General features: G+C 43.5%; 1 protein-coding gene across 1 annotated transcript in view; it reads right to left on the bottom strand.

Annotated features, from left to right (window-relative positions):
• Window positions 1–14577, bottom strand: part of LOC138429711 (liprin-alpha-1-like) — an 80265-nt gene extending 65688 nt beyond the window's left edge. Inside the window, 1 exon segment of the mRNA XM_069571441.1 lies at window positions 14411–14577. Within this exon segment, the coding sequence (XP_069427542.1) occupies window positions 14411–14577 (167 nt within the window).
• Window positions 14578–25868: the final 11291 nt, after the last annotated feature.

The following is a 25868-nucleotide window of genomic DNA, read 5'->3' as shown; positions in this document are numbered from 1 at the left end:
ACAGCCTTCTCCTCCACCACCAGCAGCCCGGCATCGCAAGGCCTGCCCTACGCCGGCAGGGTCAAGGGAAGAGGGCAGACCGGCTCCTCTGTCTCCAGAGGAGACACCTCCTTCCCAAGTTCACGTGGCACTGAAACAGCCCGGGCAAGCTGGGGGTTCTGATCAGAAACACAACCATGGGTACCAAGCAAGGACCCCTGGTTCTTGTTTTCCCTGGTATCAAATAACCTTGATCAATACAATTACTGGGCCTGTTACATGTGGCTTCAGATGACAGAAGGCCCCCAGGGTGTCCCCACTTCCAGTGACAGACGCAAGCAGCTGGTAGTTCAGCCTACCAAGAGCTAGAAAAGTGAAATACGGTTTAAAAGAGGTTCTTAGGCAGCCACAATCCAAGATTTCAAACAAAAGGGAAGCCCAGTGAGGGAGCTGGAGACTGAGAGGGCCGCTCCTTCCCTCCGGGCATCTGAGCAAAGCCCACTCTGTGAAGAAAAGGCAGGGAAAAAGTCAAGCAGAGGGGGCTGGCTAACACAGCTTTGGACGGTTCCTTGGGCTGGGGTGACAAAAATTCGAGTACTTGCCTGACGAGTCAGTCCGGATGTCAGAAAACGTACCCAACACTCTGCCCAAACCAGCTGAGTGCTGAGTATGAGTCACCTCATGGTGACTCAGGAGACAGACGGTGGGCTTCAGGACCTGCCGAGAAGCGGGGGCCCTGGGAGGCACCCCAGGCTTCCAGACCGAGATGCTGGAAAGCTCCTCCCAGGGGTCAGGGTAGAAGGTGGCTGAAGGCTGCTGAGACTGAGCTTACAAGGACCCCCCAGCCTCAGGTCCCTCAGGCCCTGAGTGAACAGACAGCTCTGTCCCCACTGGAGGACTGCATCAGAGGAAACTCTGGAGAAGACAGCATCACTCAGAACCTCTAGGGTTTTCCAAACATAATGTCCAACAGGCAACCGAAAAAGCACAAGAGGGTGTAACAACAAACAGGACCAAGAGAAAAGGAACTGAACCAGATCCAGAGGCATCAGGTGTATATCAGCATGCTAGAGTATGCTAGAGGTATCAGATGCAAACCTCACCAGTTCAAAACATATACTGGACAAAAGGAAACATTTCTGAGAATCAAAACCGACTCTAGAACTTTACAATAACAGTGACTGAATGTAAGAACTCAGTCTCTGGGCTTAACATCAGATTGGACGTAGCTGAAGAGAGGATCAGTGAACTGAAGGATGGATCGGTTAAAACATATATATATATATATGAGGGAAAAAGTATAGAATATATTGAAGGAGCCTGTCATTACACTATGTTGTTAAAAACTGTCAGTGGGGACCCTAATTGTGGAGAAAAGACAGAAAGGGGAATAAGAAATGCCTCCAGGGGTTGAAACTAAAGAGCCTCTTAATGAAAGTGAAAGGGGAGAGTGAAAAAGCTGGCATAAAACTCAACATTCAAAACATGAAGATCATGGCATCCGGCCCCATCACTTCGTGGCAAATAAATGGGGAAACAATGGAAACAGTGACAAACTTTATTTTCTTGGGCTCCAAAACTACTGCAGATGGTGAAATTAAAAGATCCTTGCTCCTTGGAAGGAAAGCTATGACAAACCTAGACAGCATATTAAAAAGCAGAGATATAACTTTGCCAACAAAGGTTCATTTAGTCAGAGCTATGGTTTTTCCAGTAGTCATGTATGGATGTGAGAGTTGGCCCATGAAGAAGGCTGAATGCCAAAGAATCAATGCTTCTGAACCGGGGAGTGGGAGAAGACTCTTGAGAGCCCCATGGACTGCAAGGAGATCCAATCAGTCAATCCTAATGCAAATCAGTCCTGAATATTCATTGGAAAGACTGATGCTGAAGCTCCAGTACTTTGGCCACCTGATGCGAAGGACTGACTCACTGGAAAAGAACCTGATGATGGGGAAGACTGAAGGCAGGAGGAGAAGGGGACGACAGAGGATGAGCTGGTTGGATGGCATCACCGACTCGATGGACATGAGCTTGAGCAAGCTCCGGGAGTTGGTGATGGACAGGGAAGCCTGGCATGCTGCAATCAGTGGGGTCCCAAGGGGTCAGACACTGAGCGACTGAACTGACTGACAGGGACAGTGGCAAGAGTTGGTTCAAGAATCAGACCATTGACTCAGAAATGAAAACCACACATTGGTTTCAGCAGCTCTGCAAGAAGAAAATGTTCAAGCACTCAGAGGAAAAAAGGTGTGGCTTTTAATGGCACAACAACACTGAGACCTGACTTTCCAAGGACAAGGAAGTCAGAATATCATGGACTGGCATCTGTAAAATGCTGAAAAGCAAATAACCCCCAACCTGGAATTCTACACCCAACAAAAACACTCTTCAAACGTGAAAGCAAAATAAAGACTTTTAGGGCAAATGGAAATGAGACAACTCATCACCCACACACGTGAACTAAAAAAAAAATATTAAGGCAGTGCTTTGGGAAAAAGAAAAGTAGTCTCTGATGGAAATATAAAAAACAAGTAAAGACCAACAGTGAGGTAACTGTGAGGGTAAATATTAACTCTACAAAGCAATGATGTTAACGCCAAAAATATATCTAACAGTTTAAAGGAGAACAGTTGCAAGGAGGAAACAGCCGTGTCAGGGAGGCAGTAAGAGTACTAAGTTAGACTTGAATGTAAAACACACGCCGTGTCTGCGAATGTGAACCCAACAACCTGGCAGAGGAGCCCAGAACTAGAGAAACACCTCATACTTCTCAAAGAAGGCAAGAGCAAAGAGCACAGACTAGGTGGGACAAACAGAAAACACAGCAACTGGGTGTCTACACACTGAAATATCAGCATTATAAACACAGCAAATACTCTCATTAAAAGATACAGTGTCAAAATAATTCCAGTGAAAACTATACGCTATACACAGAGGCCCATGTTAAGATGGAAGGTCTTTTAGACAGGTCAAAGTAAAAGATACCCAGGCCAACCAGGACAGAAAACTGACGTGGCAACATCACTGTCAAATAGTGTCTAAAGAAAGAAGCATCTCTAGCAATAAAAAGGAGCATCTCATACTGATACAAGTGCAGTCTAGCAAGAAGATGAGGATTCTAAATTTGAGTGTACCTTGCCATGGGCGGAGTTCCTCACACGTGATCAAGTGTACCTAATAACATGCCCTCAAAATATCAATACATAAAACTGAGAGAAACAGAAAAGGAGTAACAGCCGAGTTCATAACCCCAATGGGAGACGTTAAAGACACATCTCTTGTGGAACCAGGCCCCCTGGTACGTAGTCACCTGCAGCCATGAAGTACCTGAAATGTGGCTGGCTCTACAATGAGATGCGCTGCAAGCCTGAAACACACACTGGATATTAAAGACTTAGCATGAAAAAAAGAACGTGAACTATTTCATTAGGGTTTATCATATTGATTGCACACTGAAATGATAATATTTGGGGTGTGTTAAAATAAAATGTATTACAGGTAATTTCACCTTCTTCTGCTTTTACTCAGCGTGGCTACCGGAGTCTGAATTACATGAGTGACAAACCTGATGTAACTGATACACACGGAACATTGCGTTTCCACGGATACATATTCTCTTAAAGAGCCCAAGGAACGTATAACAAAAAGAATATGCATTGGGCCATTAGGAAAGCTCGAATTATTTCAAAGGACTGAAACAATGCAGGGTATACCTAGGCATTGCAATGGGCTGACGGTTTATGGGCCCTCAAACTTCACCCCACACGTGGTGATGATCCTAGGAGGCAGGCACTCTGGGAGGAGAGGGGTCAGGCCAGGAGGGAATGGGCTCCCGTGCCGCGAGGACAGGGAGAAGCAGCAGGCAGTCTAGGAACCAGGAAACAGGCCTCACCAGACGTGGCACCTGCTGGTGATCTTGGGACTCCCCAGCCTCCAGGCCTACAAGAAACAACTTTCTGTTGTTTATCAGCTAGTCTACCCAAAAAGACGAAGACGGGGCTCTTCATGGAACTAAGCTAGAAATCAAAAAAGGGTCACTAGAAAAACCTCCCCAAACATTGGGAAGTTAAATCACATACTGCTTGGAAGAATTTCATGAGTAATAATTTAAGAAAACAATGAAAATGAGAAAATACTTTTCCATAAAAATAATGAAAAGCTGGCTTCTTCAAACTTGTGGGATGCAGCGAACTGTGTTTAGAGGGTAACTTGAAGCCTTAAGCACATATACTGGAAAAGAAGGAAGGCTAAAAGTCAATTAAGCCTCTATCCCTAGAAACCAGAAAAAAGGCAAAGCAAACGAAACACAAGGCAGATGGGAAAAAATGGAGCAGAAAATAAGGAAACAGAAAGCAAATATGAATTTTGTTAAAAACAAAGCCAAAAGTTGGCTCTTTGGAGATGGCTCTGATAAAACTGATAAACCCCTAGAGAGACTTATTAAGAAAAAGAGACAAAGCACAAATCAACAGCATCGAGGAGTTTTAAAAGGGGAGACAACACATCTTGCAGATAAGAAAGATATTATGAACCATAGTTCACTTACTAACTGGAGAGTCTGCTCGCCTCAATAAATTCCTAGCAGGGGGGAAATGCTTTACTGAAATAGACCCAAGAAGACATACAAAATCAGAAAATTTTATTTGCAGGAAAAAAATTACATCTGAAATTAAAAGCCTCCCCACAATGAAACCAACTGGTTTTGCCAATCAATTCTTCCAAAAATCTAGGGAAGAAAGTAATCTCACAGGAATTCTCAGGGTAAACAAAGAACACTCTCCAACCTTGTTTTATAAGACTAGCATAACCTTGATACTAAAACCAACCAGGAAGAAGTACAAGAAAGGAAAATTACAGACTCTGAGTATGATGAAATAATCCTAAATAAAACTCTAGCAAATATGTCCAACAGAAGGAGAATACATCGAGATCAGGTGGGGTTGTTTTAGAATCACAGAATTTTTAACAGTTCAACCATGACATAAAAGAAAAATCACCTGTTTCAAAATCTGCAGAAAATAAACTTAAGAAAATTTAATGTAATAATTTTAGTTCATGACTAAGAAAAAACTCTCAGTAAACAGAGAAGAATTTACATATTTTGATTACAATATCTACAAAAAAGCTAATATCCTGTGTGATGGTGAAATACTGAAGGCTTTTCCTCTGATAATGGGACAGAGACAAGGATACTTATTCTCATTACTTCTGTTCACCACTGGACTGGAGATCCTAGTCCGTACAATAAGGCAAGAAAAAGGAAAGGGTTATCACAGATGCAAAGGGAAAAAAAAGCACTTATTTGCAGACATAATTGTGTATACCTAAGAAAATACAACTAGAATGATTTGAAGTAAATGGATTTACCAAGGGAATATGGAAAAGTCAATTCTATCTCTATCTATTAGGAATTTATAATGGCACTGGAAATATAAAGATATCTAATTAAACGTGCAAGACATACAGTAAACTACAAACTTCTAAGATAAATTAAAGAAGATCTTAAAAAATGGCGAGCTATCTATATTGTGTTCATGGATTATAAGCACAACATAAAAGACACACACACACAGAGTTAACCGTGTGAGGCGATGCATCTGTTGGGCAATTATTCCATGACGTCTACGGGCATCAAGTCATCAGAGTGTAGACTTCAAATACACAAACGGTGTCTGTCAGTGACCCCTTAGTGAAGCTGGGGGTCTAAAATCAGCGCCTGGCACCTGGTAGCTGGCAGGTGAGGGAACCCGGGTTCACGTGCAGGCTGTACACACTCTTCATCACAGGTGAGACCAGAAGCAACCCAGCAACTCTCCATTTTTCTTTCCTGTTTTGCGCTGTTCCCCTTGCCATTTGTGTCTAACAGATTCCCAGCATCGAGTGAGCAGCATCAATGCAGCAATGATGTTTCCCCATCTAAGGCAGGGGCGTGTCACACCAGCAGACTTCCCAATCGCCCTGAGATAACTGGGGTGCCCCATCACAACAGAAAGCAAAGAAACACGATATGCCCCGAGAGAGAGCTGCCTGATGGCAGCGGGAACTAGGTCCACCAGACGTCTCAAGGGGAACCCCGAGGCGTGGAGCCCACGCTGCACCCCTCAGCTTGAGGCCACACTTGCCTTTCCCCCATTCTGGGGGTCCTGGCAGAAGAAAGCTAGGCCATGGGAGGGGGTAGTGTGGCCGGCCCGGGGGACTCAGGGCAGGACTGACTCGGGTCTGCGCTGGGATCCACATCCAGTCACCACCCTTGGAGTGTACAAAGCTCTTGGGATCATTGTACGTTTTTGGCAAAAAGCAATGGAGCCAAAGTCACTTAGGATGGCTTTTAAGGAAAAAACCTCACTGAGGATTCCCTCAGCACCAGCCTCAGCCCCTAGTGAGATGCAGACTCCTGGTCATCCATGGCTGTGCCCACAGTGCACCAGCTCCAGGGAAGGACTCTGCCTTCTCTTCTCTGTGCACGATGAACCTGCATACAGTGGGCCTTCAGAACCTCAGGAGACTCACCCCACCCCCACGATAGCCAGAACCCTCCCCAGGCATTAAAACAGCTGTGGAGTCACTTTGGCCCAAGCCCTGGTTACGGATCCCTGGAGCCCACTACAGCCTCTACAGCGTGATTAGTCAGGTCCTTTATGCACAGATTTCTGCCTCTCAGATCTGAGCTTTGGATTCATGGTCAGCTCTGTCCCTCCCGTGGCAGCCAGGTGGGCCGCAATGCAGACAAAGGAGCTCAGGAGCTGAGTGTCAAGGGAAGCATTGAAAGGACAGCGATGGATGTGACCTGTTGCAAACTGAAGGAGGGTCCCTGCATGTCTCAGAAACGGCCTCTGGTGTGCAGGTGTGGAGGAGGGCCCCCACGGTGCAAAGGAAAGAGAGGTACTCAGGGACAAAGGCTCTTGGCCTCTCCGGTAGCAGCTGCAGGTCGTAGCTCGTGAACAGTGGACAGCCAATGTGGTCACATGAGCGTGACACTTATTCCCTCACAAAGAAAGAGAAAGGGGGCAGGGTGTGGGAGTACCCGGAGGGTGTGGTGGGAGGATGAAGGGAGGTGTCCCTCCTCTCTTCAGTCAAATTGCTTTTGTGAGTCTCAGAGCTGCTCGAAGGCAGTTACCAAGTCAGGTCCCCACAGTATCCAGTGTGCGCTGGTGCCTTAGCCCCTGTCACATGGACAAGCCGCACCATAGGCCTTCCCTGAGTTCTAACAGAAGGATCTGGGGGTTTTGTCTGGGTACACGCTCCCTTGCTGTAGCTGTGTTACCCCCTTCTTTGAGCCCCCGTTTTGTCCTCTAGACAAAGGACATCAATTGCTACCTTAGCAGGTTGCCAGCTTAATCCCATGAAGACTAATTAGGGTAATCCTATAATGAATAGCTGGCCTTAAGAGATACTGGGCTTCCCTGATAGCTCCACCGGTAATGAATCTTCCTGCCATGAGGAGACCCCGGTTTGATTCCTGGGTCGGGAATGCTGACCCGCTACAGAAGGGACAGGCTACCCACTTCATTATTCTTGGACTTCTCTTGTGGCTCAGCTGGTAAAGAATCTGCCTGCAATGCGGGAAACCTGGGTTCAGTCCCTGGACTGGGAAGATCCCCTGGAGAAGGGAAAGGCTACCCACTCCAGTATTCTGGCCTGCAGAATTCCATGGACTGTATAGCCCATGGGATTGCCAAGAGTTACACACGACTGAGGGACTTTCGCTTCACTTTCAAGAGATATGACCTGAATCCAGATTAAACTGGAGTCGCCCAGGGTCATCTGGCATTTCTTCCCAGATGCCAGCAAAACCCACACAGGAGCATTTCCAGGGTCTCCAGGTAGCCAGCTGGACAGAAAATCCAGCGTGGTTCACACAAGCTGATAGACAAGCAGGGGAGGACTCACGGGCAGACGGCTTCCCTCCGGTCTCAGGGGGAGCTCCGGGACCACAGCAGGAGAGGACCACTCTCACCCCCTGGGCTCAGCAGCGCCCTCCTTTTCAGCCCGGTGGCTCTGCCCTAAGGGCCGCCGGAAGGTCACTAACTGCCCCAGGCTGACCTCACGCCCCCTCCCAGGGCGGCAGCTTGACCTCACACGACCCCACCCTTTCCGGCAGACCCAGCCCTCCTCTTCCCTGGATTCCAGCGTGAGGCCCGGCCCTGGGCCCCGATTGGTCAACGGCCCAGTCCTGAGCCACTCACGGTGGCCAGGGAGGATGGAACACACTGATTGGCCAGGTCCAGGTCATGTGACCATACTCTCCAGGGTACGTGCGAGCTGCTCACCCTGTGTCAGGGGTAGAGATAGTGTGATGCCCCCAGCGCAGGGCTGGGAGTCCAGTCCACGTGTCCGTGTGCTCAGTGTCCTGGGACGTGACTGTACATCCTCTCTACACACTGCTTTGTCCTCTGCAGATGAAATATTCATGACGCACCTCTTCCCTTCCCAAGCGCTGTTTCACACACCCACATTCAAGGGAGCAAGACCTCCTGTTTGAAGGTAGGTTTGGAGATCCTCTCTTAACCTCTGGGCTTGTTTCTTGTATTGCTACCGCTGCTACTGCTAAGTCACTTCAGTCGTGTCTGACTCTGTGCGACCCCATAGACGGCAGCCCACCAGGCTCCCCCGTCCCTGGGATTTTCCAGGCAAGAACACTGGAGTGGGGTGCCATTGCCTTCTCCGGTTTCTTGTATTATGTTAGAATAATGTATTCAGTCTAAAAACCCCCACGAGCACCACTATATGCTGCTGTGCCTATTCAGGACTCTCAGCTGTTCTGAGGGAGAAGGCAATGGCAACCCACTCCAGTACTCTTGCCTGGAAAGTCCCATGGGTGGAAGAGCCTGATAGGCTGCAGTCCATGGGGTTGCAGAGAGTCGGACAGGACTGAGCGACTTCCTTTTCACTTTTCTCTTTCATGCATTGGAGAAGGATATGGCAACCCACTCCAGTGTTCTTGCCTGGAGAATCCCAGGGACAGGGGAGCCTGATGGGCCTGGTGGGTCTATGGGGTTGCACAGAGTTGGACACGACTGAAGCGACTTAGCAGCCCCAGCTGTTGTGAGGGCATGGCCCAGGGGCCTCCCAAAGGGAATGAATTTTGTCCAAGGAAGCACCTGAGAGGCTGAATCACTGAATCACTGTACACCTTAAACAAACAAATTATTGTAAATCAACAATACCTCAATTTAACGAAAAGATAGTCCCTCATCAAAAATTGTTCCAAATTTTGTAAAGTTTTTCCTTCAATTGTTGGTTTTTAGTATGTGTCTAACTGGTTTGGTGGTGTTTTTTGTGAGGTAGGGATCCAACTGACCTTCCCACATGGATACCAGATTATCCCAATGGGACGATTCCTTTGTCCTTGAATAATTGAATATTTTTAATAACTGAAATTATTAAATTAAATTATCAATTTAATTATTAAATATTTAATAGCTTTATTACATTATTTTAAATTAATTTATTTTGTTGAGTATATTAATTAAATTATTTATTAAATATTACATTAATATTTAATTTAAATAATATTTCCATTATTGTGCTTGATTTATTCATATTTTCTATTTCTTCCCGGTTCAGTCTTAGAAGATTGTACTTTTCTAAGAATTTGTCCATTTGTTCCAGGATACCCATTTTATTGTCATGCAGTTATTTCTAATTGTCTCTTATGACCCTTTCTCTTTCTGTGTTGTCTGTTGTAACGTCTCCTTTTTCATTTCAAGTTGCTTTGAGTCTTCTCCCTGTTTTTCTTGATGAGTCTGGCTAATGATTTGTCAATTTTGTTTATGTTCTCCAAGACATATCTTATTCCTTTATTGATCTTTGGTAGTGTTTCCTTCATTTCCGTTTATTTCTGCTCTGCTCTTTATGATTTCTTTCCTTCTGCTAACTTTGGAGTTTTTGTGGCCATTTTCTTCTTTTTCTAGGTTCTTTAGGTGTTAGATTAGGTGTTTCTTTGATGTTCTTTTCATTTCTTGAGGTAGGCTTCTTGTATTGCTATAAACTTCCCTCTTAGCATTGATTTATTGCATCACATAGGTTTTGGGTTGTCATTTATTCATTGCCATTTGTTTTTAGGTATTTTTAAATGTCCTCTTTGATTTTTTCAGTGACCTGTTTGATTTCTCCATGTGTTTGTGTTTTTATACAACTTTTCCTATAAATGATCCCTATTTCTTTGGAAGGAATGATGCTAAAGCTGAAACGCCAGTACTTTGGCCACCTCATGCGAAGAGTTGACTCATTGGAAAAGACGCTGATACTGGGAGGGATTGGGGGCAGGAGGAGAAGGGGATGACAGAGGCTGAGATGGCTGGATGGCATCACTGACTGTATGGACATGAGTCTGAGTGAACTCTGGGAGTTGGTGATGGACAGGGAGGCCTGGTGTGCTGTGATTCTTGGGGTGGCAAAGAGTTGGACATGACTGAGCGACTGAACTGAACTGAGCTGAATCATGTATCAGTGTGATCAGAAAAGATGCTTGCTGTGATTTCAGTTTCTTAAATTTGGCAAGGCTTGATTTGTGACCCGAGATGTGATCCATTCCCTAGAGTGTTTCATGTGCACTTGAGAAAAAAAAAAAATGTATCCTGCTGTTTGGTGGTGGAATATGCTAAAGATATCAAAAGGTCCATCTAGTCTAGTGTGTGATTTAAGGCTCATGTTTCTATATTCATTTCCTCTGTGGATGATCTGTCCCTTGGTATAAGTGGGGTGTTAAAGTCCCCCAGTATTATTTTCTTACTGTCGCTTTCCCGTTCTATGGTTGTCTGTGTTTGTCTCCCGTATTCAGGTGCTCCTGTGTTGGATGCGTGTGTCTTATTATTGCAATATCTTCTTCCTGGATTGATCTCTTTATCATTATGTAGTGTCCCTCCTTGTCTCTTGTAATAGTCTTTATTTAAAAGTCTATTTTATCTGATACGAGAATTGCTACTCCAGCTTTCTTTTGATTTCCATTTGCATAGAATCCCTTTTTCCAGGCCCTCAGATTTAGTGTGTGTGTGTCCCTAGCTCTGAGGCGGATGTATTATCGACAACATTTATATGGGGCTTGTTTTTGTTTCTATTCAGCCAGTCTGTGTTTCAGTTGGACCGTTTAATCCATTTATAGGTAAGGGAATTATTGATATGCATGATACTATTATTATTTACTTTATTTTTCTGTTTTTTTTCCCATGTCTATTCACTCCCTTCTATTTCCTGCCTAGACAGCATCCTTTAATATTTGTTGTAAAGCTACTTTGGTGGTGCTGAATTTTTTAACTTTTGCTCCTTTGTAAAGGTACTGAGTTCTTTGCTTCTGAGTGAGATCATAGCTGGTTGGAGTAATCTTGCTGGTAAGTGTTTCCCTTTTATAACTTTAAGTATATCATGCCACGCCCTTCTGGCCTGCAGCGTTTCCTCGGAAAGATCAGCTGTTAAATTCATGGGGATTCCCTTGTTATTTGTGGCTTTTCCCTTTCTGCTTTTAATGTTTTGTCTTTTTGCTGAGTTTTTCTTAGTTTGATTAGTATATGTCTTGGCATGTTTCTCCTTTGGTTTACCCTGTGTTGGACTCTCTGTGCTTCTTGGACCTGGGTGTGTTTCCTTCCACAATATGGGGAAATGTTCAGCCATTGTTTCTTCAAGTGGGAGTTTATCTTTCTCTCTCTCTTCTCCTTGAATTCCTATAATGTGAATGTTAGTCTGCTTGATATTATCCACCAAATGCCTTAAACTATCCTCAATTTTTTGGCTTATTTTTTTCTTTTTGGTGCTCAGATCGGGTGATTTCCACTACTCTGTATTTCTTTTTCTTCTTTTATTTTTTTTTTAAATTTTTTAATTTTTTAATTTTTTTTAATTTTAGTTTTTTATTTTTTAAATTTTAAAATCTTTAATTCTTACATGCATTCCCAAACATGAACCCCTATTTATTTTCATTGGAGGCTGACTCCTTTACATACTGTAGTGGTTCTGCCGCACATTGACATGAATCCGCTTCGGGTGCACTGTGCTCCCCATCCTGAGGCCCCGCCCCCTCCCTCCCCGCCCCTCCCTCTGGGTCAGCCGGTGCACCAGCAGGCACTGCTCTGTGTGTCAGCTTACTGATCTGTCCTCTGAATCATCCAATCTGTTGACTCATCTGCTGTATTTTTCATGTCAGTTATTGTATTCTTCCATTATAATCAGTTCTTTTTTATACTTATTGCCTCTTTGTGGAGTTCTCACTCCATTCTGTCATGCTTCCCCTGATAGAAGTAAATGTCTTTTATTCGTTTATTTACTGGGTCCACTGGGTCTTGCTGTGTCATCGGCTTTCTCTAGTTGCATAGAGTGGGGGCTGCCCTCAGTTTTGGTGCATGGGCTTCCCATCGTTCTGGCTTCTCCTGTGGTGGAGCACAGGCTCTAGGGTGCATGAGTTCAACAGCTGTGATGTGCAGCTTTACTTGCACTGCAGCCTGGGATCTTAGTTCCCAGACCACGGGTTGAACCCTTGTTGGCTACATTGTCAGGAAAATCTTAACAAATGAACCAGCAGGGAAGACCCAGTAAATATCTTTATGACCTTTACTTTGCAGTCGTTTGATTTAGATTACTTATCTCCATCTTTTTTAGTTCTTTTCCTGAGTTTATGTCTTAGCTGTTCCTTTAGCATAGATGCTTTGTCTCTTTATTTTGCCTCCTTGTTTTATGCATTAATATTAGGTAGATGAACTATGTCTCCATGTTGAATAAGTGGATTTTTGTAGAGTGTCTCCTATGCGGCCCAAAGGAACAGTTCGCCCAGGTCACCAGAGACAGGAAATCCAGGGTGTCTCCTGTGCAGGCTGAGTGTGGTGTCCTGTTACATGTACCTGCGTTGCTTTGGGCTTGCTGGTGGGTCTGGCTGGCCCCCAGTGCAGCTGAATGTGAGCCCCACCTCAACAGTTGCAGATGTAGTTCTGGCTGGAGCTGACCTGGAGTGGGAATCACCTTGAGGGGATGCAAGTCACAGCTGAGTCCACCCACTGTGAGTGATAGGAAAGGAGACTATTGTGGGGGAATCCAGGCCTATGGGGCAAAGCCATTTTGGAGGAGCATTGTGGGCATGGCTGGGCTGGATATGTCTGTTCCACAGGGAATACAGAGACATAGCAGGGCAAGCGGTGCTAGCAAGGTAAGTAGGGAATGTCAGAAAAGGCTCTTGCTAGCACTGGGACAGCTGGCTACAGGGAGGAGCTTTTTAAATGTCATCTATCAGTGATTTCATCCCTGGAGAAAGTTTCAAGAAATCCTTGCCCCTTTGGCATGTGTCCTAATATTAGTACATACTTCTCTTTCCCATGTGACCTGTGGCTACATTGAGCGTCATTAACGACAACATTCAGCATCAGTAAGTTTGGCACTAACCTGTTAAGCATGGGGTCTTGGCTTACCACAGCCCCCTGCTCTCTCCCAGACATAGCTCTGCTGGTTTCAAATCAAGATATGGGGGCTCGTCTTCCTCATTCAGGTCACCTGGGCTCAGGTGCTCAGCATGTCCTCCCAGGGAAGATACCAAGTTGGTGATGTCCCCTCCTAATTCTGGGTCACCCATCAGGAGTATGGGTCCTTACTAGACTCTATCTCTCCCTTCCAATGCATCTCCATATTGTTTTTTCTTTACATCCTTAGTTGTGGAAGAGCTAGTCTGCTAATTTTCAGGTTGGCATCTGGGTTTTCCGTGTGAGGAAGCTCTTAGAATAGAATAGAATAAGTATCTGAAAAAGAGCCATTTCAATTTCTGTGGAAGCTCTCTCCTTGTGTAAGTCAGTGGTTGTCAAAGTGTCATCACTGGACCAGTCTGTTAGCATCACCTGGGAAGTGTTTAAAACTGGAGATTCTCAAGTTCCACCCTGATCTACTGTATGAGACACTCGGAATCATTCCTCCAAGCCTTACACATGCTCAACACTAAATCATCCTGAAACACATCTTGCCCAAGGTTCTGGGACCACCGTGCCCCTTAGCTTTAACCAGCTACTACTCTTTTGCAATTCTGAGGAATTTTAGGAATTTGGGGGGCATGTTTCACCACTTTCACTTGGAAGATACTAAGGAGTATTGAATAAGTTGGACATGATACTTCTCTCTCGTCACCCACTGTGAGAGTTCTTAGTACATAAAGTAAAACTAAAGGACAATTTGATTGGTAAAGAAAATCCTACATCAGGTTGGAAAGGTGCAGATGCCACATTAAGATCAAGTTCTTGTACAAGGTTCATGGGAGTACAGGATGTATGGATATTTTGTAAACTTCATGGAAAAGAAACAAGGGTGGAGCAGAGTAGCCACTGACTTCAGTGACCCCCTACTGCTTAGCTGGGCACCGTTGTGCAGGTGTGATCACCACTGGACCCTGGGAAGAGCGCTTCACCCCTTGACCTGTGAGGCTCCCCGGCAGGCTGGCCTGTGACCTCCTGGGCACCCTCACCTGCTGCTGCTTCCTGAACTGGCCACGTTTTCTCCCTCTGCCTTCATCTCCTCCGCCTTCATCTCCTCCTCCTTTGTGGGTTTGCCAGTACCTTGTGGTCTGTGCTGGGCCGAGGAAGACTCACCTTTGCCCTTCCGAACTCTACTGGCCGCATGATGGCACGCCATCCTCCCGTGATCGTGACTCTGCCCTGATGGGAGAGCGCTGTGTTCACTCACCACCGATGTACTCACTTTCAGCTAAAGAAGGAATCCGTTCTAACCATGCCTTTTAGGTGGCTGGATTTACCAAACAGAAATACAGGAATCCCAGTTAAATTTGAATTTTAGGGAAACAATGAAAACTTTCTTTCTTTTTTTTTTTCTTTTTAGTAGAAGTGCATCTCCTGCAATACTTTGGATGTACTTATACTAAAAACTTATTCACTGAAAACCAAATTTAACTAGATGTCTTGTGTTTTACCTGACAGGCTTACTCCCAAGGTAAAGGGGTTCCCATTTTAGCTTCCCATCCTAGGAGTGGCACTTTGTCTTAGAAAGGAATGTATTTAGTCATGAAAATAAGGTCAGACTTATGTGCACGCCAGCCATGACTTGTGACATATTGATCACATGTTGAAATGATAATATTTTTTTCCTTACTGGATTAAAATATAATTTGAAAATTAATTTCATCTACTTCTTTATGTTTTTCAATGTGGTTACTAGAAAATGTCAGGTATTATATGGAGCTTGAGTTTGTAGTCCACAGTACACTTCACTGGACAACTTTGGCCTAGAGCAAAAGCCATGTTGGGGGACCTAACGAAAATCTGGCTGGGAGTGGGGCACCCCTCTCCTCAGAAAGAATGAGACTCTCCCCTTTGGAGTCATTTGTGGCTGAACTGGTTGGGGGCATACAGATTCCTTGAGTGTAATTTGTCTTTACATAGATTTTATTATTTGAATTTTTCAGTTCTGACCAAATCTTGGTGGTTTTTGATGGATGAGAGACCAAACAGGCCTGGAGTGCATTTCCTGTTGAGTATATTTGTAGCAGGGTGCTTCCAGGTGACTCTGGTGGTATAGAACCCATCTGCCAACTTAGGACACACAGAAGACCAGGGATAACAGTGATCCCTAGGTCAGGAAGATCGCCTGGAGGAGGGCAAGACAACCCACTCCAGTGTCGTTGCGTGGAGCATCCCATGGACAGAGAATCCTGGTGGGCTACCGTCCATGGGGACACACTGAGTTGGACATGACTGAAGCGACTGAGCACACACGTGTATTTGCAGTTGAATTATGACAGCAGATTGAAACCCGTGGGAGGAAGCAAGATGGGTGTGGAAAGGGGGTGATTCGGGAAAGGGTCTGGTTTCTGGAAGCTGCACCGTGTTGTCTTTTTTTACTCCTCTTTTTCTTCCTTTGGTTTTATGATTGCATACTGGTGGTGCCAAGACAACACTGACTGCATTTGCTAGAAGCAGATGTCGCCTTTAATTTAGGTTTTGGAGACTGAAAGTGAAAGAGGACGCATTATGCAATAGGAAAGAAGCAAATGAAAATTTCTTTGGCAACATTCAAACTCTGAATATCTCCTGAGTGGGGTTCGTGGAGGTGGAAGTCTTTTTATAACTGACAATATCTTAGGATCATAGTTTAGTTTTTGGACTACAATTCTCCTTGATGATTCACTGCTTTCCTCTCCCTACCCCCTACCCTTCTGAAGTTGTTGGAAAGTCAAGAAACAGTAATGAGAGCAAAGCAAATAAAAATTCAAGAGCTTTCAGAGGCCAAGGTCTTGGTCTCTGGTCAAATAACCTGACCTTTACTCAGTTCCATTTACAATCTCTCTTTTGGGAAGGCTTGGATGGTAAAAGAATCTGCCTGCAATGCAGGAGACATGGGTTCGATCCCTGGTTTGGGAAGATCCCCTACTCCAGTGTTCTTGCCTGGAGAATCCCCATGGATAGAGGAGCCTGGAGGGCACAAAGAGTCAGACATGACTGAGCAACTAAGCAGAGCACATGCCAAGCACAGCCACTCGGAGCATCTGCTCTTGCTGCAGGATCCACCTTCTGTCCACTTCCACTCTTCCCGCCAGGTCTCACTACCTGCTCATCATGTTGCCAGAGTGTCCCTCCTAGGTGTCTTGTCACCAGTTTAGGACATGGCCTCCAAGATGTCAGGCCAGTGGGAGGTTGATGTCACACACCTTAGCAGCTGGCAATCTGGCACATCTGGTGATAATTTCATTAAGCTCAGCCCTCCCCCACCCTAGGTCTTCTCGTTGGCATCGTTGTTAATTTGAGGACTTCTATAGGACACGTGTGACACATGGCTCTTCAGTAAGAGGAGCTGATAGCCTTGGCTGGCAGAATGAGGCATGGGACTGTGTGCTAGTTTCCGTTTTCTGAGGAGAACACCTCAATTTTATGAGGCCTTGAGCTCTGAGACCCAAAGTAGAGAAACCAAGGGTGTAAAAAGTTGACAGGCGCTGACTGGAAATTTGTGTGAGAAGGTGTTGCTGCTGGCAATGCCCTGTATCTCATGCTGAGTGCAGAAAAACTGATGCTTTTGAACTATGGTGTTGGAGAAGACTGTTGAGAGTCCCCTGGACTGCAAGGAAATCCAACTAGTACATCCTAAAGAAAATTAGTCCTGGATGTTCATTGGAAGGACTGATGTTGAAGCTGAAACTCCAATATTTTGGCCACCTGTTGTGAAGAACTGACTCATTTGAAAAGACCCTGATGTTCGGAAAGATTGATGGATGGAGGAGAAGGGGACAACAGAGGATGAGATGGTTAGATGGCATCACTGACTCAATGGACACGAGTTTATGTAAACTCTAGGAGTTGGTCATGGACAGGGAGGCCTGGCGTGCTGCGATTCATGGGGTCGCAGAGTCAGACTTGACTGAGCGACTGAACTTACTGACTGAGTGACCACCACCATCACCATGCACGGTCACTGGCCCTTGTTCAAGTCCAGCAGGTCCAACTCCTCGTATCCCCTGGCAGCCTTATTCTACTTTGTGTTTGCAGTGGACTTATCTGGACATCTCACAGTGGAATCATAGATTATTTGTCCATTTCTGTTTAGCTTGTTTCACTTGGCATATGACTGCAAACTTTACGCACTTTGCAACACATGTCAGAATTTCCTTAGTGGTTAAAAATGATAACCCAGAGGGATGATATGGGGAGGGAGGTGGGAGGGAGGTTCAGGATTGGGAACATGTGTACACCCATGGTCGATTCATGTTGATGTATGGCAAAACTAATACAATATTGTAAAGTAAAAAATAATAATAAAATAAAAAATAAATAAATTGCACATAGGCTCACCATCATGTACAATCAGGGAATTACAAATAAAAATTGTGATATATCACACCACACCTCTTAGGACTGATAAACTCCAAATATAAGATAATAATAATTGCTGGAGGGTGAGGAACAACAGCAACTCCTCATTGCTGGTGGGATGCACGTACAGCCCCCATGAGAGACAGTCTGTCAGTTTTCCCCAAAGCTCAACAGGTCTCACCTTGGGATCCAGCAATCATGCTTTCAGTATTTAGAAAGTTGCTCTGAAATTCTATGTCCAAATGCAAACGAGGATGCAGTTTTGCACAGCAGTTCTATTCACAATGGCTACAAACTTGAAGAAATCAGGATATCCTTCAGCAGATGAATGTGCAAGCAAATTGGTGTACACAGATATCAAGGGACCAGAACACACCACCCCAAATTATGTCTGTTTGACATGAGTTATTTTAGTTTGATTAATTAAAAAAAATAATAACTGAGTAGATGTTGCCGCCTATTTTTTCTAAAGATGTATTCATGTCTGCATGGCCACACTGTGTCTTCGTTGCTTTGAGAGGCGTTCTCCAGTTGTGGAGAGCTGGTTCTGCTCTGGCTGCAGAGCATGGGCTCAGTGTGCAGGCTTCAGTAGCTGTGGCGCCTGCACGGAGCAGTTGTGGCTCCCTGGCTCTAGGCTCTAGAGTGCTGGCTCAGTAGTTGTGGTGCATGAGCTCAGCTGTTCTGTGGCAGGTGGGATACTCCTGGCTCAGGGATAGAACCTGTGTCCACCGCATTAGCAGGCAGATGTTTAGCAGCTAGCTCACCAGGGAAGACTGAAGTTGCCCTTTTGTGAGGTGCATTTACATTTATTAGGGAAATCTCCATTTGTAAGGCTGTCCCTTTTTGAAACTAGGAGAAGGATAATTACATCTCAAGGAAGGAATGCTTATCAGTGAAGATGTCAGGACTTAAATCTGCAAACAATCATCTGTATATTTACTGTGCTTTGCATGATCAGTTCAGTTCAGTTCAGTCTCTCAGTCATGTCCGACTCTTTGCGACCCCATGAATTGCAGCACGCCAGGCCTCCCTGTCCATCACCAACTCCCAGAGTTCACCCAAACTCATGTCCATCAAGTCAGTGATGCCATCCAGCCATCTCATCCTCTGTTGTCCCCTTTTCCTCCTGCCCGCAATCCCTCCCAGCATCAGAGTCTTTTCCAATGAGTCAGCTCCGCATGAGGTGGCCAAAGTACTGGAGTTTCAGCTTTAGCATCATTCCTTCCAAAGAACACCCAGGACTGATCTCCTTTAGAATGGGGACTCTCCATGGAAATTCTGGTTTCAGAATGAAGTGATTTGTTCTCCGCAGAATTTCCAAAGTATGAAATTCTGTTGGGTTTGGAAAGATAGAAAGATGCCATTTTTTTAAAAAAATCTAACATAGTTGAATAATGTCTCATTCTTACCTGCACCTGCTCTGCTTTCTCCTTGGCACCTGCAACCTCCCCTCCAGCCCGCTCCTGTTCTGACCTCCCTCTCTTGCGTGAAGTCCGTGGATTACATGGCCTATGACAGGTATGTTGCCATTTGCAACCCTCTACTGTATGCCATCGTCATGCCTAAAAAACTCTGCAATCGGATCATTGCTAGCACATATATTTGTGGATTCGTTGTGGGTCTTGCACAGACAGTCGCAACATTCCTTTTGTCTTCCTGTGGCTCCAATAGGGTCAACCACTTCTACTGTGATGACATTCCCTTGGCTGCGCTGGCTTGCTCTGACACTCACAACAAAGAGCTGATGCTGTTAACCATTGCTGGGTTCAATACCCTTTGCACTCTACTGATCGTGGTCATTTTTATATCTTCATCCTCTTTGCCATTCTGAGGATCTGTTCTGCTGAAGGAAGTGCAACCATAAAAAGCCATTTCTACCTGTGTTTCCCATCTCACCTCTATCACCATATTTTATGCAACAATCATTTTTATGTACCTCCTGCCCAATTCAAGCCATTCTGTGAACACACATAAATTTGCTTCAGTATTCTATGTGGTAGTGATTCCCATCATAAACCCACATAGCTTGAGGAATCAGGAAGTAAAGAATGCACTGAAGAGAATCATAGAAAAGTTCCATTTGGCTATCAAATAACTGAAAAAATCAAGGACGGGGAGGAATCAGAGGACCTGGAATTATGGCTTATCTAGAGTCAAAATGCTGATAAATGATAGAGTCAAATTCCTCACTTCCAGTGTTCACATTTACTTAATATGTCTTACCCACTGTTTCATTATTGGTGATTTACACGTGAAAGGCATTTTTAAAAAAATTGAAGGTGTTCAATTTTAAAAGGAGAAAGAGACAGACAACAAGGAAAGACAGAGAGAGAAACAGAGATAGAGTTTTCTTAACCTGTTTGAACAGACATGTTTAAAATCAAAGAAACGGAACATCGGGCATAATGACTTTATCTGAATTCTGTGTCATATGGGTCATACTAAGATAGATCAACATTTGGTATCTTATATTTCAAGTTTGCTGCATAGATAATCTGGAAAATAAGGCAAAGTTTAATAGCAAGACTTTTTTTTTTAACACTCTGAATATTCAATCTTCCTAACACTCCTCTTCTTGCATTCAGCTCAAAGAATAGCACCAGCAGAATAACCTTGACATTGAACCCTTGCTGACAACCTGATACTGACACTGTATCAGTTTAGTTCCCTGGAGCTCTTTCCTGCCATTATCATTCCTTGCTTGTTCTATATCAGTTGTGATTAGAAGCATGGACTCTTACTTCACACAGTTTGGCTAACAATTTTAGTCTTCCCAAGTAATAGTTGTTATCTTGGGTAATTATTATATTTCATGTCTCTTTTCCTTGATTTCTTCATCTACAATAGTAATAGTTCCTTTGCCCTGAACTGATTGTGAAGATTAAATAAGATGATGACTGTAAAGGTGTGTATAGTTCGTAGTACATGTCAAATGCTTCATGAGCGTTGATTGTTACACCTAATTAGTACAGTTATTTTCAGCTTTGTTATAGCATGCATAGCCTTGTTAGAAAGAGTTGGCAACATGATTTGCTTTATTTTAAAATCAACGAAGTGAAGACATGAAAGCTAGCAAGTTATTGTATTGTCATCATTAAAGCAATTTCATTCCTTTTCATTTTTGTTTCAAATTTATATAAATGACTTTTTAAAAGTGTACATATTTAAAGTACTCAATTTGATAAGCTTTGAAACATCACCACAGTGACAATGCTGAATGAGTTTGTCCCTTTCCCTGAGGTTCCTCCTCCACTGACCCTGGGCAACCACCAATCTGCTTCCTGTCACTATGGATTGCTTTGTGATTCTTATGTGCATGCTGCATGCTAAGTTGCTTCAGTCGTGTCTGACTGCTTATTTCCTACAGTTTCATATAAATGGAATCATCAATATGAATTCTTTAAGACAGAGAAATTTTATATTTCAGAAGTGCAAACAGCTTCATGTTGAACATTTGGCATAATTATTCTCTAAAAGTGCATTGCCCACACCACTGAGCTATTCTAAGGCCATTCTACCTCCCACGCATGCATGCATGCTGTCACTTCAGTCATGTCTTTGTGACCCCATGGACTGTAGGCCACCAGACTCCTCTGTCCATAGGATTCTCCAGGCAAGAATACTGGAGTGGAGTGCCATGCCCTCCTCTAGGGGATCTTCCTGATCCAGGGATGGAAGAGGGGTCCTGGCTTCTCCTGTACTGGCAGGCAAGTTGTTTACCACCAGCACAAACTGGGAAGCCCATCCTAATTGCCACTGCTCTTAAATGTCATCACAATTGCTTTTATTAATTTTGTTGGGGTATAGCTGCTTTACAATATTGCATTAGTTTCCTGCCATCAGTTCAATTCAGTTCAGTCACTCAGTTGTGTCCGACTCTCTGCAACCCCATGAACCACAGCATGCCAGGTCTCCCTGTCCATCACCAACTCTCGGAATTTACTCACACTCATGTCCATCGAGTTGGCAATGCCATCCAGCCATCTCATCCTCTGTCGACCCCTTCTCCTCCTGCCCCCAAACCCTCCCAGCATCAGGGTCTTTTCCAATAAGTCAACTCCTTGCATGAGGTGGCCAAAGTATTGGAGTTTCAGCTTTAGCATCAGTCTTTCCAATGAACATCCAGGACTGATCTCCTTTAGAATGGACTGGATCTCCTTGCAGTCCAAGGGACTCTCAAGTCTTCTCAAACACCACAGTTCAAAAGCATCAATTCTTCCATGATCAGCTCTCTTCACAGTCCAACTCTCACATCCATACATGACCATGGGAAAAACCATAGCCTGGACTAGACACACCTTTGTTGGCAAAGTAATGTCTCTGCTTTGCAATATGCTATCTAGGTTGGTCATAACTTTCCTTCCAAGGAGTAAGCATCTTTTAATTTCATGGCTGCAGTCACCATCTGCAGTGATTTTGGAGCCCCGAAAATAAAGTCTGACATGGTTTCCACTGTTTCCCATCTATTTCCCATGAAGTGATGGGACCAGATGCCATGATCTTAATTTTCTGAATGTGGAGCTTTAAGCCAACTTTTTCACTCTCCTCTTACACTTTCATCACCAGGCTTTTTAGCTCCTCTTCACTTTGTACCATAAGGGTGGTATCATCTGCATATCTGAGGTTATTGCTATTTCTCCTGGCAATCTTGATTCCAGCTTGTGCTTCTTCCAGTCCAGCGTTTCTCATGACGTACTCTGCATATAAGTTAAAGAAGCAGGGCGACAATATACAGCCTTGACGTACTCCTTTTCCTATTTGAAACCAGTCTGTTGTTCCATGTCCAGTTCTAACTGTTGCTTCCTGGCCTGCATATAGATTTCTCAAGAGGCAGGTCAGGTGGTCTGGTATTCCCATCTCTCTCAGAAGTTTCCACAGTTTATTTTATTTTTATTTTATTTTTATTTTTTTTATTTTTATTTTTTTTTAATTTTAGTTTTTTATTTTTTAAATTTTAAAATCTTTAATTCTTACATGCATTCCCAAACATGAACCCCCCTCCCACCTCCCTCCCCATAACATCTTTCTGGGTCATCCCCATGCACCAGCCCCAAGCATGCTGCATCCTGCATCAGACATAGACTGGCGATTCAATTCACATGATAGTATACATGTTAGAATGTCATTCTCCCAAATCATCCCACCCTCTCCCTCTCCCTCTGAGTCCAAAAGTCCGTTATACACATCTGTGTCTCTTTCCCTGTCTTGCATACAGGGTCGTCATTGCCATCTTCCTAAATTCCATATATATGTGTTAGTATACTGTATTGGTGTTTTTCTTTCTGGCTTACTTCACTCTGTATAATCGGCTCCAGTTTCATCCATCTCATCAGAACTGATTCAAATGAATTCTTTTTAACGGCTGAGTAATACTCCATTGTGTATATGTACCATAGCTTTCTTATCCATTCATCTGCTGATGGACATCTAGGTTGTTTCCATGTCCTGGCTATTATAAACAGTGCTGCGATGAACATTGGGGTACATGTGTCTCTTTCAATTCTGGTTTCCTCGGTGTGTATGCCCAGCAGTGGGATTGCTGGGTCATAAGGTAGTTCTATTTGCAATTTTTTAAGGAATCTCCACACTGTTCTCCATAGTGGCTGTACTAGTTTGCATTCCCACCAACAGTGTAGGAGGGTTCCCTTTTCTCCACACCCTCTCCAGCATTTATTGCTTGCAGATTTTTGGATCGCAGCCATTCTGACTGGTGTGAAGTGGTACCTCATTGTGGTTTTGACTTGCATTTCTCTAATAATGAGTGATGTTGAGCATCTTTTCATGTGTTTGTTAGCCATCCGTATGTCTTCTTTGGAGAAATGTCTATTTAGTTCTTTGGCCCATTTTTTGATTGGGTCGTTTATTTTTCTGGAGTTGAGCTGCATAAGTTGCTTGTATATTTTTGAGATTAGTTGTTTGTCAGTTGCTTCATTTGCTATTATTTTCTCCCATTCAGAAGGCTGTCTTTTCACCTTGCTTATATTTTCCTTTGTTGTGCAGAAGCTTTTAATTTTAATTAGATCCCATTTGTTTATTTTTGCTTTTATTTCCAGCATTCTGGGAGGTGGATCATAGAGGATCCTGCTGTGATTTATGTCTGAGAGTGTTTTGCCTATGTTCTCCTCTAGGAGTTTTATAGTTTCTGATCTTACATTTAGATCTTTAAGCCATTTTGAGTTTATTTTTGTGTGCGGTGTTAGAAAGTGATCTAGTTTCATTCTTTTACAAGTGGTTGACCAGTTTTCCCAGCACCACTTGTTAAAGAGATTGTCTTTACTCCATTGTATATTCTTGCCTCCTTTGTCAAAGATAAGGTGTCCATATGTGTGTGGATTTATCTCTGGGCTTTCTATTTTGTTCCATTGATCTATATGTCTGTCTTTGTGCCAGTACCATACTGTCTTGATGACTGTGGCTTTGTAGTAGAGCCTGAGGTCAGGCAAGTTGATTCCTCCAGTTCCATTCTTCTTTCTCAAGATTGCTTTGGCTATTCGAGGTTTTTTGTATTCCCATACAAACCATTAGCCAGACTCATGAAGAAGCAAAGAGAGAAAAATCAAATCAATAAAATTAGAAATGAAAATGGAGAGATCACAACAGACAACACAGAAATACAAAGGATTATAAGAGACTACTATCAGCAGTTGTATGCCAATAAAATGGACAACGTGGAAGAAATGGACAAATTCTTAGAAAAGTACAATTTTCCAAAACTGAACCAGGAAGAAATAGAAAATCTTAACAGACCCATCACAAGCACGGAAATTGAAACGGTAATCAGAAATCTTCCAGCAAACAAAAGCCCAGGTCCAGATGGCTTCACAGCTGAATTCTACCAAAAATTTCGAGAAGAGCTAACACCTATCCTCCTCAAACTCTTCCAGAAAATTGCAGAGGAAGGTAAACTTCCAAACTCATTCTATGAGGCCACCATCACCCTAATACCAAAACCTGACAAAGATGTCACAAAAAAAGAAAACTACAGGCCAATATCTCTGATGAACATAGATGCAAAAATCCTCAACAAAATTCTAGCAATCAGAATCCAACAACACATTAAAAAGATCATACACCATGACCAAGTGGGCTTTATCCCAGGGATGCAAGGATTCTTCAATATCCACAAATCAATCAATGTAATTCACCACATTAACAAATTGAAAAATAAAAACCATATGATTATCTCAATAGATGCAGAGAAGGCCTTTGACAAAATTCAACATCCATTTATGATAAAAACTCTCCAGAAAGCAGGAATAGAAGGAACATACCTCAACATAATAAAAGCTATCTATGACAAACCCACAGCAAACATTATCCTCAATGGTGAAAAATTGAAAGCATTTCCCCTAAAGTCAGGAACAAGACAAGGGTGTCCACTTTCACCGCTACTATTCAACATAGTTCTGGAAGTTTTGGCCACAGCAATCAGAGCAGAAAAAGAAATAAAAGGAATCCAAATTGGAAAAGAAGAAGTAAAACTCTCACTGTTTGCAGATGACATGATCCTCTACATGGAAAACCCTAAAGACTCCACCAGAAAATTACTAGAGCTAATCAATGAATATAGTAAAGTTGCAGGATATAAAATCAACACACAGAAATCCCTTGCATTCCTATACACAAATAATGAGAAAGTAGAAAAAGAAATTAAGGAAACAATTCCATTCACCATTGCAACGAAAAGAATAAAATACTTAGGAATATATCTACCTAAAGAAACTAAAGACCTATATATAGAAAACTATAAAACACTGATGAAAGAAATCAAAGAGGACACTAATAGATGGAGAAATATACCATGTTCATGGATTGGAAGAATCAATATAGTGAAAATGAGTATACTACCCAAAGCAATTTACAAATTCAATGCAATCCCTATCAAGCTACCAGCCACATTTTTCACAGAACTAGAACAAATCATTTCAAGAAATTTCCACAGTTTATTGTGATCTATACAGTCACAGGCTTTGGCATAGTCAATAAAGCAGAAATAGATGTTTTTTCTGAAACTCTCTTGATTTTTCCATGATCCAGCGGAGGTTGGCAATTTGATCTCTGGTTCCTGTGGCTTTTCTAAAACCAGCTTGAACATCTGGAAGTTCA

Source organism: Ovis canadensis, chromosome 24, assembly GCF_042477335.2.
Source record: "Ovis canadensis isolate MfBH-ARS-UI-01 breed Bighorn chromosome 24, ARS-UI_OviCan_v2, whole genome shotgun sequence".
NCBI lineage: Eukaryota > Metazoa > Chordata > Mammalia > Artiodactyla > Bovidae > Ovis > Ovis canadensis.
This window is presented reverse-complemented; position numbering and strand designations above follow the sequence as displayed.